The 16,632-nt window shown below is 36.9% G+C and overlaps 1 protein-coding gene across 3 annotated transcripts in view; it reads left to right on the plus strand.

Annotated features, from left to right (window-relative positions):
- The window catches only part of PTPN3 (protein tyrosine phosphatase non-receptor type 3), a 131,208-nt gene that overhangs the window by 57,874 nt on the left and 56,702 nt on the right, over window positions 1–16,632 (plus strand). For 2 of the 3 annotated variants that reach the window (XM_082045732.1, XM_082045733.1), the window contains 3 exons: window positions 1,862–1,949; window positions 9,020–9,108; window positions 14,225–14,288. In XM_082045732.1, coding sequence (XP_081901858.1) covers window positions 1,862–1,949; window positions 9,020–9,108; window positions 14,225–14,288 — 241 coding nt within the window. The remainder of the gene's footprint in view (window positions 1–1,861; window positions 1,950–9,019; window positions 9,109–14,224; window positions 14,289–16,632) is intronic. The other variant, XM_082045734.1, reaches the window with a different exon arrangement.

Here is a 16,632-nt window from a genome sequence, read left to right on the forward strand (position 1 = left end):
ATGATGTTTGTTAGGACTTGGGTATCAAGTGCTATAAAAGTTGGAAGGAGAAACCAAGACTGGTTACCTCTTGACTGTCTGTCTTTCTGAGTAACTACCACCTACTTAGGGATCTAAAGGTTTCATTTCATCTCTAGTTGATTAGAGAGATGCAACAACAACAAGAAAAAAACCCCTAAGTCTGTGCTGAGATATTTTTCTTGTGTCCCTTCAAGACACAAGGCTTGATTGGTCAGGTGTAGATGGTGTAGGCAAATTGAGAATTAAAATTTGCAGGCATTAGTAAAATGGTAATTTTGTAATTTTTCTCTGTACCATTCCAATACAGTGGAAGAGATAAAGTCTGCTAATATTTTTCAAAATCAAGGTGACAAGTAATCACTGTAGATGTGGATCTGAGTAAACAGTTTATCTCTGGATTGTGACAAACAGCTCTTTTTTTATCTTTGCTCTTTTTTCCAATATTGTGACATCGACAAGCCACACTGCTGGTAGGGGCTTTCCAGTTCAAGGTAACTTTCAGTTTCATGAAGCGTGATGTAATATCTCCTAGAGGGGCTGTTTCAGGGTATAGTATTTTGGTGACTTGGAATTGGAAAGGATGGATATTAATTAGAAGCAATAGACGTCCACCTTTTGAGGTAAAGACCCTTTTAAAAAAGAGAATTATTGCCTTATGTTGAATGACTTTGTATCTGGAGTTTTCAACATAATACAATGTTATGTCAGCTTTTTACAGGTTGTATTTAAATTGCACTTGTTTAGTGTAATTTTATGTGTGTCATTTTGGAAGCTCACCTAGCAAAGAGCTATTTTCACCTGCCCTGCCCTTGGTTGCAGGTGTGAAAGGATGATATTGGATGTCTTTTCTACTTAAACGTGTGTAGATATTGCATACAACCCTCAGCTTCTGTTCTTACAGTGACTCTAACTTGCTGTAGTGCCTGAGCCACTGATCTGTGCTGTGAGACCAGGATCGCTGTGGGCACAGCACAGTGTCAATGGGCTCTGACAGATCCCAGGTTAGACCTGCCACTTGTTTGATTGGTTCTTGACTGGTCTTGGCCTTGCAGCTTATTGAAAGGGGCTGCTTTTGTTATCAAGCCTAAAGGAATCTTGTTTAGGCCACTTTGCATTCCTCTCAGATGAATAAATGGTAGGCTGCATGGGAGAACAATCTAGGTAGGGTTTACTTTTGGATTCTTTGTTTTTTAAAACTCCTGATAGATTCTCTGTAGCCCTTTCATGAAAATATATAATCTGTTTATTTGAGGTGTAGGGATTTTTGAGTTTTTGTCTCTGGAAGGAAAAGTCTTGAAAGTGAGGCTTTCTAGAAGACCAGAAAATAAATTCCTTGTAGGTCTTGCAGCACATTTCACATCTAGCAGTGGGAGAAAAAAATATTTTAGGACATACAGATTGTAGATAAAATCAGATGGCTTTTCCTCAGTGAGTGTCGTAACTTTAACTTATTTAATATTCTCTCTCCTCATTTTTAGCACATTCCCGATCCTAATCTTTCCTCTAAATTACTTCCTTCTGAGAGACTGAGCAATATAGAATATTTACACATAAAAAAAGCTTTTATAGCGTAAAATAAAACAGATAAGAATGATTTTTTTTCTGGAAAGAACTGTTCTAGAATGGCTAAGGTAATAACATCTTGTATAATCTGCTTGATTTTTTTTTGAGAGAAGTTTAGGAGGGCTTTAACCAGTGAAGAATCTGCAGCACTAGATGATGTGGTTTATTTATCAGACACAAGGCAGTTGGATTCTTTTTTCTATATTTGGAATAAATCTGTCATCATGTCTTTTATCTTTGACTATGGTCCATTTTTTTCTTTCCCCCCCTCTTTTAGTGGCCTCAAGCAATCTGAAGCAGAATCCTGCTACATAAATATAGCACGAACACTTGAATTCTATGGAGTGGAATTGCACAGTGGTAGAGTATGTTTACATTGTGATTTTTCACTTGGGGAAAAAGATGCCTATTTAATATAAATTAAATAGCAGTAAAACCAGTAGCATTTAAGTATTGACTTTGTTGTGTTATTTTTAATTCAAGATTTGAGTAATTTTTCAATAAATTCTGTGTAACATACATGCTGGAATTTCAACCAAACCTAAACTCCTTGAAACAGTAGCAAAGCATTTTTAAGATAAATTATTTAAATACTGCAATACATTTTACTTAATAATCTTACTAAAGTTTATGAATGTGTTAGCATGAAAGAAAATGAATGCTTTGTGTAGTGGTGTGATGTGGTTGGCAGGTGTTTTAAGAGTTTACTTTCTCTAAATTTTCCAATGCAGTGTTAAGAGTATAGAGATTTTATTATTATTATTATTATTATTCCTGTATTCCCTAACTCCAGGTTAGATCTAAGCAGTATTTAACAGCGTGGAAGATGACCACTAAAAATGCATTTCAGATCTTTCAGATACAGGGTGCTCATTGATAAAAAACATGTCTTAGTACTTCACTAGCTACTGGGATTTAGTTGCTTGATAACACGAGCTATTCGAGACGAATGCCTGAAATACCTTTTTTTTCTTTTTAATTGCATCCTAGTGTGCAAGCTATCATTTGTGCTTTTACGTAATAGCAAGCTATTTTGATATAAAGCTTGTAGCATAAAAATTCAATGAAGTGTAATGCAGATGACTGATTTCCTAAATGAAAGTGACTACTGTTTTTCCTAATATTTTTCTAAGATTTGTTAATAATCCTGACACTGAGAATTTTAGTGAAAAACGATCCATTTCTGTAATGATGAAAGGGATAGAAAACGTCATTTTCTTCAGCATGATATTTTTTCTGGTTTTTCTTTATGCTACCACAAATAAGTGAGCGTTGCATAAGATTTCTACAATTTCCTAAAGTACTCCTGTATAAAACCACTGTAATTACATTTATATTCATGAAACATAATACTCAAACAGTAGAGACCTTTTTTAAGGATGGGGAAAAGTATAACGAAAGGAGGAAATAACAAAAGTGATCAAAATGTGGACTGTCAGTGTTCATACCATCTGAGTATCAGGAGAGGCAACTGTTATGTGACAACTGTTAAAGGTGATCATATATCCTGGTTCACATGCATTGGTTGAGGGTAAGTAATCTAGCATACATGAACAAATTTCATGTATTCTTGTGTCTTCTAACAATGTAAAAGCCTTCCCAACTTATAAGGTGATTACCTTTAAATAGTAAACAGACATCTTATTAAATCTGACTTGGTCCAGGTTTGTTATCTGGTCATCTGTCACTTTTCTGTTGTATTGAAGAACCCTTTACCATCACACTGGAGATTTCACTATATGCACTTAACTTGATTACTCTATGCCTTTTAACTTCTGTTGTAGCCTAGTATTTTGGTAAGCCAACTTAAGTCCCAAGACTTTCACCATGCAACTATTCTCTTAATATTCATGAATCATAGAATGTCCTGAGTTGGAAGGGACCCACAAGGATCATAGAGTCCAACTCCTGTCCCTGCATAGGGCAACCCCAAAATTCACACCATGTGTCTGAGGGTGTTGTCCAATCTCTTCTTGAATGTTGTCAGACTTGAGCATGTGACTGCCTCCCTGGGGAACCTGTTTTCCAGTGTTCCACCACCCTCCGGGTGAAGAACCTTTTCCTAACGTCCAACCTAAACCTCTCCTGGCACATCTTCCTGCCATTCCCTTGGGTTCTGTCATTGGTCACCAGAGAGAAGAGATCAGCCCCTCCGCCTCCTCCCCATCTTGTGAGGAAGCTGTAGGCTACCATGAGGTCTCCACTCAGTATCCTCCAACCTGAACAAATCGAGTGACTTTAGCCACTGTTTATATGGCTTCCCCTCTAAACCCTTCACCAACTCATAGCCCTCTTCTGGGCATTCTCCAGTAGCTTAATATCTTTTCTATACCATAGCACCCAGAACTGCACACAGTGCTCCAGGTGAGGCCGCACCAGTGCAGAGCAGAGCAGTACAATCACCTCCCTCACCCGGCTGGCAATGCTGTGCTTGATGCACCCCAGGACACGGGTGGCCCTCTTGGCTGCCAGGGACACTGTTGGCTCGTGTTCAACTTGCCATCTACCAGAACCCCTAGCACAGAGCTGCTTTACAGCATCTTGTCCCCCAGTCTGTATGTACAGCCAGGGTTGCCGTGTCCCAGGTGCAAAATCCAGCACTAGCCCTTGTTGAACTTCATGTGGTTGGTGATTGCCCAGTTCTTCAATTTGCCCAGATCCCTCTGCAGGGCCTCTCTGCCCTCGAGACTGTTCACAGCTCCTCCCAATTTTGTGTCATCAGCAAACTTACTAAGTAATCCCTCAAGTCCTGAGTCTAAGTCATTTATAAAGATATTAAAGAGTACTGGGCCTAAGATGGATCCCTGCAGAACCCCCGCTAGTAACTGGTCAGCAGCCCAACATAACCCCATTTACTAGAACCTTTTGAGCCTGGCCCATCAGCCAGTTGCTCACCCACTGCATTGTGTGTTGATCCAGCTGTGTGCTGGACATCTTGTCCAGGAGGATACTGTTGATAAGGTGCTGTTTCTGGAAGTTCTTCAATTTCCCACATCATTCCTAGGATGTAGCAAGCCTAGTTGTAGGCCACCGACCTACTTGCAGGATGTCAGTAGTGGTCATACCAGTGCCTGGTAGTGAGGGTAGTTTAAAGTGGGTTCAGACATTTTCAACTAAATGAAATTTCATTGCAGTGTACTGGTTAGCTCTGAGTAAAACACCTTCTGGACATGACTGCTTAAACATTGTACTTTTTTTTCCCCCATACATTGTTTCATATTCAGTGACCTGGGACTCATGGGTTGTCAGAATATTAGTCATGAGCCCCTACTCTGCCTGACACCAAACTGTGTGATCTGAATCGAATGGAGTATAGATTTGAATCAAAGCCTTTTCTATTCCAGGCTGCTAACATGCAGACCATCTTGCTACAGTTTCAATCCAAATTAATATTTTTATCACAATTCAATTTTTTTGAAGGATTAAAATGTTTGAAGTGGTCTGTTTTCTCTAGAACTTGAAGTGAACATCTAGGCATCTAGAAGCTACTAGGAAGGAAGCAGAAAGCAAAATATAAAATGTCATGCCACCTTTTAAATCGTGTTTTGATATAATGTGGATGTCGAGTTTTGTTCCTCTTCTTTATCTCAAAGTGGGTAAGAAAAGTACAGAGAAGGATAACTATCATTAATGTTTTAGGGAAAAGCCTTCTGTACCAGGTGAGCAGCATGGAGAACATGAATACTGAATGGGGCTTTTTTTTTGGTTTGGTAGCATAAGATCTAAGGAGCTTCAGTCTCCCTAGAAAAAGATACGTTTAAGCAAAAGGAACTTTTTCTATATGGATACAACTGAACTGTGGGGGTTTCTGCTATTTTAATGGATACCTGAGGTGAAATAGGTATCAAGAACAATTAGGTAGTTCAGTGGAAGAATGATTCACTAGACTCCATTAAACATACCAAAAGCTTCTGATCCTGGATATCCTCTAGCTTTAAACTACCAGAAGCTGAGAAGAAGGTTTATTAGTAGATGTGTGAGGGGGTTTTTGTTTGTTTGTTTTGTTTTGTTTTGTTTTTCAAGTCTCTGAAGCTTTGTACTTCTAAAACATTGATTACAAGTTGTTGTTTGGACTAAATGCCATGAGGCAAACCTTTCAACCAACATATTATCATTGATTATGCCCCTGAAGGCCTGTGACAGCAGTGAATTATATCAAAGTGGACATTCTCGACATAGTCTTCCATTTGTGAGTGTTTTGCCTGTGCTGCAGTAGTCCTGCAGAAGATTAGTCCTCAACATTTGGTCTTATCTGGTAGCCCATGTTGGCTGTAAATTACACTTTTCTGAAGTTTGAAACAGTTCATTTCTGAATTTTTTTTAGTGAAAGTTAGATACCTCCCACCAATATGCTGCTGCTTAAGAGATGACCACCTTACTCCCCAACTTTGGCAGGGATATTTGCCATGTCTGCTGATATGCTCCCCCCTGCTTAGTACTGCTCTTAAATCACTCCTCCAGTTTTGTCAGATTCCAGTGGTTTGAACAGATTTAGCAGCGACCAGTTAAACTATGGCTTTTTGAAAGGGTTTATCTCTGTGGATCCTTAGGTTTCATCTCTTTGCTGCTAAAATTGTCTTAGTCCTCTTAGATTGTGTATAGCAGAGGAACCAGGTATCACCTTGGTAACTAATGGCCAAAAGAAGCTGGTGCTTCTGCACTGGTGGTTGAGTAGGATACGTTTATACAAATTAATACCTGGTTGCCTTAATTTTAATGTTTTATGGTACAAAGTTGGATAGCGAGCTTTCTTTTTGGTAACTTACTAAACATGAAACTTCCATTAGTGAAGTAATCTGAGCTCAGTTTTCATCACTACTTTCTCTGAGGACAGATCTGAACTGCTAAAATTGTAATATTCAAAAATGAAATACTGTTAAGACAGGCAGGAGAGTGAATTCAAGACCTTACAACTGTACTGAGATTTCTTGAAGTCGTAATCTCCTTTTGATTCTGGACCACTATCTCATCTGCTCAATAATTAGTCTGATATTAACTCATATTTCATTTTTACTCAGAGAGATGAAGGAAGGAAATTTGTGGAATTAATATTATTTTCATATCTGCATAAGTCCAGATGGTAATTGTACATGAAATCAAATATGAATCAGTATTTAACTAGCTAGATGCCTGGCTTGATATTTTTTATCTATAAAAATCATTTAAAAATTATAAAAAGAAACAGGTAAAAAGAAAAATATATGAATGTTTTTTCTTAGTTGTGCAATTTAATAACATAGATGTTTTGAAAAGGAAATAACTGCAGATCTACATCACCTTTCTTTTGGGAGACCCTGTTTCTTTATGCTTGTCCAAAATCTTGGGTTTGGATTTCTTAGGTTTAACACAAGAGAATTCATTACAACAAATAACATGGGAAATCAGTGTTTTGGACTGAGGCAAAGGGGGGTAGGGAATGAACTTTGTTCTGACAAAGCTCCTGGAGAAAATAGAGTAGTTTAGCCTAATTAATCCCTATCAAGTGTTTAGCTAATCCTTTATTTCTTCTAAATCATGTAGGTTTTCCTTTTTTTCTCCTAAAGCTGATTTTTTTTTTTTTTTTCCTTCACAGGTGTGGGTTTTTCTTTGTTTTGTTTTGTTTTGTTTGGGGTTTTTGTTTGTTTTTTGTTTTATTTGGTTTTTTTTTGGTTGGTTGGATTTTTTTGTGTGTGTTTGGTTCATTTGGGGGGGGGTGTTTTGTTTGTTGTTCTGCTTGTTTTGGGGGGTTATTTGTGTGTTTTTGTTTTTTGGTTTTTTTGTTTAAAGCAGAAACCTGGAATAAATTACAAGTGTGTAGTAGTACAGGTTTCTGCACTGCTTTAGGTTGGCTGTATCATTGGCAGGGGCAGATAAATTCCATGTGATTCATCTCCTGAAATACCTTCATTTTCTCCCCAAGTATTAAAATAACGGGGTGTTGATTCTGGGTTCCTGTATTATGCTGGCATAAACTGCCAGTTTAGGAGCTGCTTCTGATGGAGATTCAGCAAGCTCCTCTAGCAGCAGTTCTTGGCAAAGTGGAGCAGCAGATTGCTGAGGATTATTAATTATTTCAGCTGATTCTGGGCTACCTTGAGTGTATTCAGACTGTTACCCACCTAAAGATTTTCTTTTATTATATTCTCAGAGATCTGACTATTGCTCTCATCTTGTCAATATTCACTGTTATGGCACTATGTATTATATAGTTTATGCTCATACTCTATGAACTGCTGTGGTATTTCACTGGAGGTTTGTTTACAAATCACATTGCAAATTAGGTTCAGCTTCATTCATTCATATGCCTTTCTTATAACTATTTTTTAAAGGATTTATTGTAGGCTTTCTGCAGTATTGCTAGAGCTCATGCTACCTGTTCTATTCTTCTGTACCTTACTAACATAAAGAAATTGGGATTGGGCATACAAGAAAACTGTATATTAACTGAGCACAGACTACCATCTAGAGGAGCAGCTAAGCTACTGAAGGCCTTAAGAGAATCCATTATCTTTGACTGTGCATTACAAAATAGTCTGAAATTACTTTTGAGTCAAAGCTGATGTTTTAACCAATGGATTCTATGCTTACATGTAGATGTATGAACATGGTCAGCTCTGTTTAGAAATCTGTGTAATAACATCTTAGTATGTGTCAATCATAGAGAAACAGGAAGCCAAGGTTTGTAACTTTTGTAATATCAGTTTGGATTTAGTCTCAAATGGACCATTCAGTGTCCTCACCCTGAACTTTTTTTTTCTTCTTTTAACTCGAGTGTTTGCTTATATGAAAGCATGTGTTACCTCTTGAGTATCTCAATAACTATAAAGGATTGTAAATTGATGGATTTGTTTTTCCAGTTGAGTGTGTTGAGCTAATGTCTAGTTTTTGGTTTAGTTAACAATGGATTCAGTTCGGTGTATCCCATATTCGTGTACATGTGTATATTCCTCTAGCATACTCTCATATGCAGAATAGTGGTCACCTCCTGGCCAGTATTTATTGGTAAGACCTTTTTGGGGGAGGGAAAAAAAAAAAAAAAAAAAAAAAAAGGAAAAATTTCCTGTGTCTTTTTGAACAGCTTACAATCATGTCATTTTTGTACAGTTCCCAAATTTCTGTTATGTTTACTTTACTGATCTTGGGACATGCTTTAACTTCTTTCCCATGGTTAAATTAATATGGCTGGATTTGAAAATTTAGTCTGATACTGACCTAAAGAGTATCTAGTATAGTAAGGTAAACATTACAAGGTGTGTTAATGAGTGAAACTTCATAATACCTAGTAGACAACATCAAAGGAAAGACGTGCATGAGAAAATAAATCCAAATATGTGATTGAGTTTTTGCATCAGGAGTAGAAATTTAAGTATTTAAAACTTGAAAATTAATCTATAAGTAGATAAATGGCAATGACACAAACTGCGTCTGCATTCTTAACAGTATTTTTCTTTTGCAGGATCTCCATAATCTAGATCTCATGATTGGGATTGCATCCAGTGGAATTGCTGTATATAGAAAACTCATCTGCACAAGCTTCTATCCCTGGTAAATTCCTTTACTAGTAAAGAACTATGTCTGGGCTTTTAAATCTTATTTCTGTTTGCTTTAACATTTATTCCAAAGAAGCCTACAGTACAAAAATTTGTTCTTTATGGGGTATCATGGTATTTCTTTGTATTGGGATAAAAATGAAACCTGTTGCCTGAGCTTTTAATTCTCTAAGACTTTTGAACTCCTTGCACTGTGTGAAGTCTTGATCAAGTTAATTTACACAGAAGTGTGAGTACATGATTAGGAGGACCCTGTAGTCTTAGAGATTTGCAGCTGTTATACCCAGTTCTATGGTTTTTATAAAAAGATTATTACTAGCAAAGCTCAACAGCTAATGGTCTGATCATTTTATCCTGACATTCAGCAAGAAGATACTTGGTTCTCAGAAAAGAAATGTAAAATGAGTTATTTGGAATTTCAGATTTACTGGAACTAGGATAATATGATTTACACAAATTTTTAAATGTCATCAAACAAGGCTATATAACGTTAGCAAATTCTGGAGTCTCTGGGGGACAGACCTTTGCATTATTCTGTGATACTAAAAAACATTAGAATGCATGATAGCACTGTAGAAAATAATGTATATGAAGAAGCAACATGCACAAGGACTATAATGTGAATGACATTGGAAATTAGTTAAGCTATAAGTATTTATAGTACTTATGGGCTTTATTAGTTATACTATACTAAAAACGATAACATAAATTAGAAATTACATGGAGGTTGGGCATTTCCATAAGGTTTTCTGATTGGACCAGGAATAATTTTTTCAGTGTTTCTTTTTTAAAATAAGTATGGGCTTGTTTTGTATCCTTGATAAAATATAGATTTATCATGTTATGCATGATTTCCTTGTATAATTTGTAACGGTATTTCTGGAGAACATTTTCAGTAAGGTGGTGTAGTGTTCTTAATCATGACAGAAAAGTGCGTTCTAATGGTTTGTGCTCCTTAATTATACAAAAAGGTCCTTCTAAGCGATATTTCTTAAATACTTCAGTCATTCCATCCTTTTATACTGAACCCAACCTAACAGGTATATCCTGTAAGAAAGCAAAAGCATTGGTTTCAATCTAAATTTTAGTGGAAAATGTATTGCAGAGTCTCTGGATTTTTCTTTTTTTCTTTGCAGTCAGTGATGTTTCAACTCACTTGAATGTACTATAACCATCTTAAATGTATGTCAATTATGCTGTCATCCAGCTCAGTGATATCTTGTATTTTTCCATTTCTGGTGCACAATAAAACATATAAAACTTCTGTCTTTCATCTTTGTGCCCTGAGCTCTGCCCTTTCAGATGTTAATCAGCTTCTTTAAACAGCTGCAGGTTTTAAAAAGTGCCAGCTGGAGGCACATTTTCTGTCTTCTGCGAGTCTTGTTCTGTCAACTTAGTGACCTAAGGTATGAATGGATAATAGGTATTCCTGAAAGCCACAGCGTTGGCATTTTAAAATGCAGCACTATATGATTTGTTAGGGAAGGGAAAGAGAGCTTTATAGCACACAAGACAGGAGGAATTCACAGCTTCCTCTGCTACTTTTACTTCTGGAGACCACAGAAGAATAAAGCACAGATGCTATTATAAAACCAGTACAGAGGAATAAAGCAGAGATGCTATAATAAAACATCATTCACAAAAAGAAATTGAGGGGAAAAAACCCACAGATTTTTCAGTTCTAACAATTACCACTCTGAAATGTGATGTTTAGGCAGCAATATTTTGAGCTGACAGCTAATGCAATTGTTCCAAGCTTTCCTACTCTCCCTCTAAAAATATTTTCTCGACTTGAAAGGAGCAAAAATTCACTACATAGGGGATAAATTTTTCATATTTTCTTTCTGGCTTCTTGAATGAGTTAGTCATAATCCTCCATGCAGGAACACTGTCCATTCCCTGCCCACTGCCGCACTCCCCCCCAAAAACAAATAAAAAGAAAAAAGCAAACAAGAAAAGTCACCAGAGCAGATGAGGTTGTGCTCTATTTGTAGTAGATACTTTGTATTTCTTTTTAGCCCTCAAAGCAGGATATATTTCTGTAACACCTGGAGTTTTAATGTATCTTAGTTGGGCTGAAGGTGTGCAGGTATGGAAATTCCTTACAGAACAGTATATGCCTGAGAATGCAAAAAAGAAAAAAAAAAAAAAAAAGATAATTGAAATGGTATTTAGACTTTTTATGTAACACCATTCGTAGTAAGGAGTTTTTCCCATGGGCTCAGCAGGCTTTGCCGTAAACATGGTAGAACTCCAGGTGGCAGCAAACACCATCAAAGCACTCTTCAAAACTGAGTAAAATACTCTGCAACATTAGTGGATGACAACAGTACAACTATGCCATATGGTAGTAGTCAAAGGGGACCAAAAGTTTTCAGGAGCAGAGGCAGTGCAAGAGTACTGCCTTGGCAAAAAGAGGATTTTCAATCAAAGCAACCTACATATGATGACTGATCAGTCAGAGGCAATGCAAGTCAAGACAGGTTTAAAAAATAGCTCTGGATTTAAAGCAGTGTTTTATATGCTCTGGAAAGTTATTCTTGGGGGAGCTCAACTGTTTTGTGATAACTTCTAATTTTTTTTTTTTTTTTTGCAAGTAAAATATTATCTTAATGGAAAAAAACATACAAGCACTCTCTATATCAGCAGCTAAGGTTGTGTATTAAATGCTAGTCATAAGCAGTTTCTTTGCTTTGAAAACTTCAGCAAAACTGCTAAAGAAATACATTGCTAGTTAAAATTCAAAAAACAACTTGATAGTCTTACATAGCAAATTTGACAGAACCTTTCCTGCTGAAAAGTGGCAAAGTATAAGACTTAGAGCTTGAAGAAACATTTTTGCTTCAAGGCAAAAATACTAGCTGTTAGCACTAAGTACTGGGACAGAACTGCCAATTTGATCAGAAATGAATAATTCTGTTGCCTACTAAGTGACATCTGTTTTGACCCTTGTGAATGATAGGAAGATGGGACCCAAAATATTTATCATTATTAATATGCTATGGTATTGAGCATTTTACAAATAAATGGTGAAATTTAATTATTTGTGAATGTTGAGTAGTCACTGAACAGATTATTGGTGAGTGATAGGGCAGCTGAGCCACCAGTTAGAATAAGAGTAACTGCATTCTATCCAGATCATGTTTTGGATGTGACATCTTCAAGCACTTGTTAAATCTAAATCATTTGATGCCTTAATCTCTTGGATTTTTTTGTGGATTCTGTTATATGTGAACATTCACTCGACTTGTAGGCGTAACATTGCAAATGGTTTTTAGTTAATGTTAAATCTGACAGATAAGCAAGTGTTCTTTGTCACTGAATTAATAAATAGGTTTAGTTGTACTTTAAGAAGAATGAATGGAATTGAGAGGGATGCTGTATTTAGGGGAGAGTCAAAATAAAGAGACTTAAAGCCCTGATTTGGCTTGAAGTGATTATGTGGTCATACAGTGAATCATGTTTTATAAAAAACGGGTAGCGGGGGGTGGAGAGGAGAGAGACTGAGAGAGTTTTGGTAGTCAAAGAAATGTGGCAAGAAAGAAGCAGTAGCACAAAGCTTGACTGGTACTGGTTTAGGCAGAGTAGCACTAGGCTTAAGAAAGGATTATTATTTTTTTTTTTTTAATAAATGAGTTGCATCTCAGTAAATAAAACTCAAAGTTTATATAATTTATTGGGAAGTTCAGAATGCAGAACTTTTAGATGAGCAGTTCAGTTCTTTACTGTTTGAGGCAGAAAGTAAAATGGCACAAGTATTTCAAGAGCTGGCCTAACAGGAGAGGCAGATATGATTTCAAGTTTCCATTAACTTGTACAATAATTTGCCTGGTTGCCAAAGAGTAGTGTTAATGAAATTCCTGGTTCTTTGTGGTTCTGTAATTGAAAGAGAAAAGAATTTTCAGAAATGGGCACACATTCGGTTTTCCACTTCTTTTGTGCAAGAGGGGGATTGTTCATTCCATCACCTCTCTTGTTCATAACTGGCAAATACACTGTATGTCAATGGAGGACATTGCTCTATAACTGAGGTGTATCTCTCTCATGGGCAGTGAGGAATGAATGATATGCCATTGTCCACTTGTTGAGAGTGATGCAAAAACTGGGGTAAGAACAGAGATGACCTTCGATATAGTTCATACCTGATGAGATCTAAGGTGCTGTGAAACATTATCACTTCTGACACTTTTAGCAGCAACCTTCCAAAACCCTGTCATGGTGTTTTTTCAGGCAAATATGACTTGATCAGACCTTAAATAGCTTTCCCAAGGCATCCATTTAATTCCAACTGATCACAGATTTCTTTTTCCAGAATGTGTAGGTTTTCAGTTGTTGATGTATTGCAGACAGAATTTAGATATTTTAGACAAATCTTGTTTTGCTGTAGGAAGGTGTAGAAGTTTGTTTAATTTAGCAAAACTGATACACACCACTTTCAATTGTAATGCTTACCTTAGAAAATCTTTATTCATACTATGTATATATAGGAAAGAGGTGTTCAGTTCTCTATGAAATTACCACAAATTATGTAGCAATGTTAATAATTGAAGTGAAAAATATATTAACACTCATTCTTACAGTTTTTATCCTTCTACAATTAGGATTTTAACTGCAAAGTTTGAGTTGTTCACACAAGTGCATGATACTTTGCACATTATGAAGCCAATTCTGTGAAATCTCTGGGAAATTTCAGATGTTGTATGACCAGCCTTGTCATGTCATTAGGGTCTTAAATTTTTTTCCTTGAGTCACAGTTGTCATCTGATTTTTAAGTTACACAAACTTGACACATTTAACGTTTGTGCAGTTTAGTAAAGGATGTCATCAAGTTTTTCCTGCAAGAATAGATTTGGTGGGAGAGAATTGCTATGTGAACTATTTAAAGAGTAAATGAGGAAGAATCTCGATTTGAAAAAGGCCTTTCCTTCTTGGCTAAAGTTTTTCTTCTGAGTTTCTTGACATTTATCTACCACTCAAAACAGGAGGTGCCTGCATATTATTCATTGAACATCTAACAGCTATAATCTTTTAGGCTTGCTGTACACTTTATTATTTTTCATTATTTTATCCCACTAAACATTGATTAGTATTTCATGGTCTGTTTCTTTTAGGGTGAACATATTAAAAATTTCCTTTAAAAGGAAAAAGTTTTTTATACAACAACGGCAAAAACATGTAAGTAGGCATTTAATTTTATATTGCTCCAGTGGTCATGTGGGGTTTTGTTTGTTTGTTTGTTTGTTTTTTCTTAAATGTTAAAACAACAAATGCTGATCAAAAGTCTCTGTGGTAACTTGCCTTTGAAATTCTGTTTCATTAAGTTGCCTTTGCTTTTCTTCTTCTCTTATCCTTGCTCTGTTTCACATTTTATTTTCCCTTCTAGAATCCTTCCATATTCAGTCTATTGGACTGTATCTTTTCCATGCAAGTTTTTCCTTCCATGGAGATTTGAGGAACATGCAGATCTTCATCCTTTCTCCAGTACTTATAACCCAATATGTTTCCCTTTTCTTGCCAGCATCTGCTATTCTTTTCTTTGATGCACTCTGCTCTGTAGAGTTCCTCAATGCTGTCAAACTACTAAACAGCTGCTTAACCCATCTAGGTGGACTTTGTGAGGTCTCTTCTGCTTATGGGGCTCAGAGTTCTGAGAGAAAGGAAGGTTCCTGGAGAAAAGAGGAGTTTTGCACCTGAAAGACATGTGTTTGGAAAGGGGGACAGTACACCTCCTGCTGTGTGTAACACAGAGGGGTTTTGAAGTTGTCAAAATATGTGAAGATAGTTGATAAAAGTGGTATAAAATTTTTCTGCTGTTAAGAGTTGTGTTTATAATGCTGTGTGCTTTTTCAGAACATTTGTAATATTAGTTTATCTACTAAGTAAAAAAAAAAATCTTGATTACAGTATTGTGCTGCCACAATGTGAACAGGTAAGTTATCTTTTTATAAAGAGAGAAGAATATTTAATATGACACAAAAAGCACCAAAATTAGTGATCTGTAGATACATAAATATCTTAATTTAGTTAAGGACAGAACTCAAATAGATAGTAAAAGGTAAATGTTAAATTACACATAAACTTTATGAAGTCTCTTACTGGTAGTAAATGAGCTCTTAAACTGATAGGAGCTGTGTAGCTGGGGTCCTTCTGACCTAGCAAACTCTCAGACCTCCCTCCCCTCCCTGCAGGAGACTTGGCCACTGTGTCTTGTTTTGTGCTACTTCTCCTTGGGGACTGGGTGGTGGTTCCAAGGGTTCTTTAAGGGATGCCAGGCTCCTGTTTCATGGATAACTCCCAGGCTAGCAGAGTGCCCTGTTGGTGTCCTAGTGCACATCATATGTGCATTAGGGGGAATGTGGCCAGTAGGTCGAGGGAGGCTATCCTCCACTCTGCTCTGCCCTGATGAGGCTGCATCTGGAGTACTGTGTCCGTTTCTGGGCTCCCCAGTTTAAGAAGGATGAGGAATTACTGGAAGGAATCCAGCGGATGGCTATGAAGATGATGAGGGGTCTGGATCATCTTTCTTATGAGGAGAGACTGAGAATAGACCCAGCTCTGGGTCTATTCAACCTGGAGAAGAGAAGGTTGAGAGGGGATCTCATCAATGCTTATAAATATCTCCAGGGTGGTTGTCAAGAGCGTGGGACCAGACTCTTTTCAGTGGTGCCCAACAATAGGATGAGAAGCAGTGGGCATAGAAACATGTGAGGTTCCGTCTGAATATGATGAGAAACTTCTTTACTTTGAGGGTGCCAGAGCACTGGAACAGGCTGCCCAGAGAGGTTGTAGAGTCTCCTTCTCTGGAGACATTCAAAACCCGCCTGGACGCATTCCTGTGTGATCTGTTCTGGGTGAACCTGCTTTAGCAGGTGGGTTGGACTAGATGATCTCCAAGAGGTCCCTTCCAACCTTGACCATTCTGTGACTCTGTAACAAGATGACCTCTTGACCTGCACTGATTAGAGGGTCTGCTGAACAAAGATTGCTAGGGAGGCTTTTTTACCCAAAAGGAGAATGTTTTCATCTCTTTTCTCTTTTTTTTTTTTTTTTTTTTTTTTTTTTCTCTTTATCCCCTTGCAGTTTGGTGGGTATCTTCCAAATTTGAGGAGTGTGCATCTATGTACATGTTCTTACTTTTCAGGGCTCATGTGTAAACAAAGTTAGGATTTAGAGATATGTGTAAGCTTAGTGCAATAACACTATAGTATGCACAAATGACAGTTTTCTCTTTTGAAAGAGTGTGTCCTAACCCACTGTAGAGGTGTCTTAAGTTTTTTTGCAAGCTGTAAGCTTGCAAATATACTGTTTATATGCAAACTTGTCTCAGTCTGTTCATATATATATTTTGCTGTATGAAGAAATGAGTGGTTGGGAAACCATTCTGTTATCTTGTGAGTGTAATTGTATTTGTATTTAACTCAGTGTAATTGTATTACATATTATATGTAATTGTACTTATCTACTTCTGGATTTGTGGATTAAAAATTCACTGAGAAGCATTCATTTTAAATTATAAATA

The sequence above is a fragment of the Streptopelia decaocto genome (assembly GCF_964273445.1).
Source record: "Streptopelia decaocto genome assembly, chromosome: 2".
NCBI classification, from domain to species: domain Eukaryota; kingdom Metazoa; phylum Chordata; class Aves; order Columbiformes; family Columbidae; genus Streptopelia; species Streptopelia decaocto.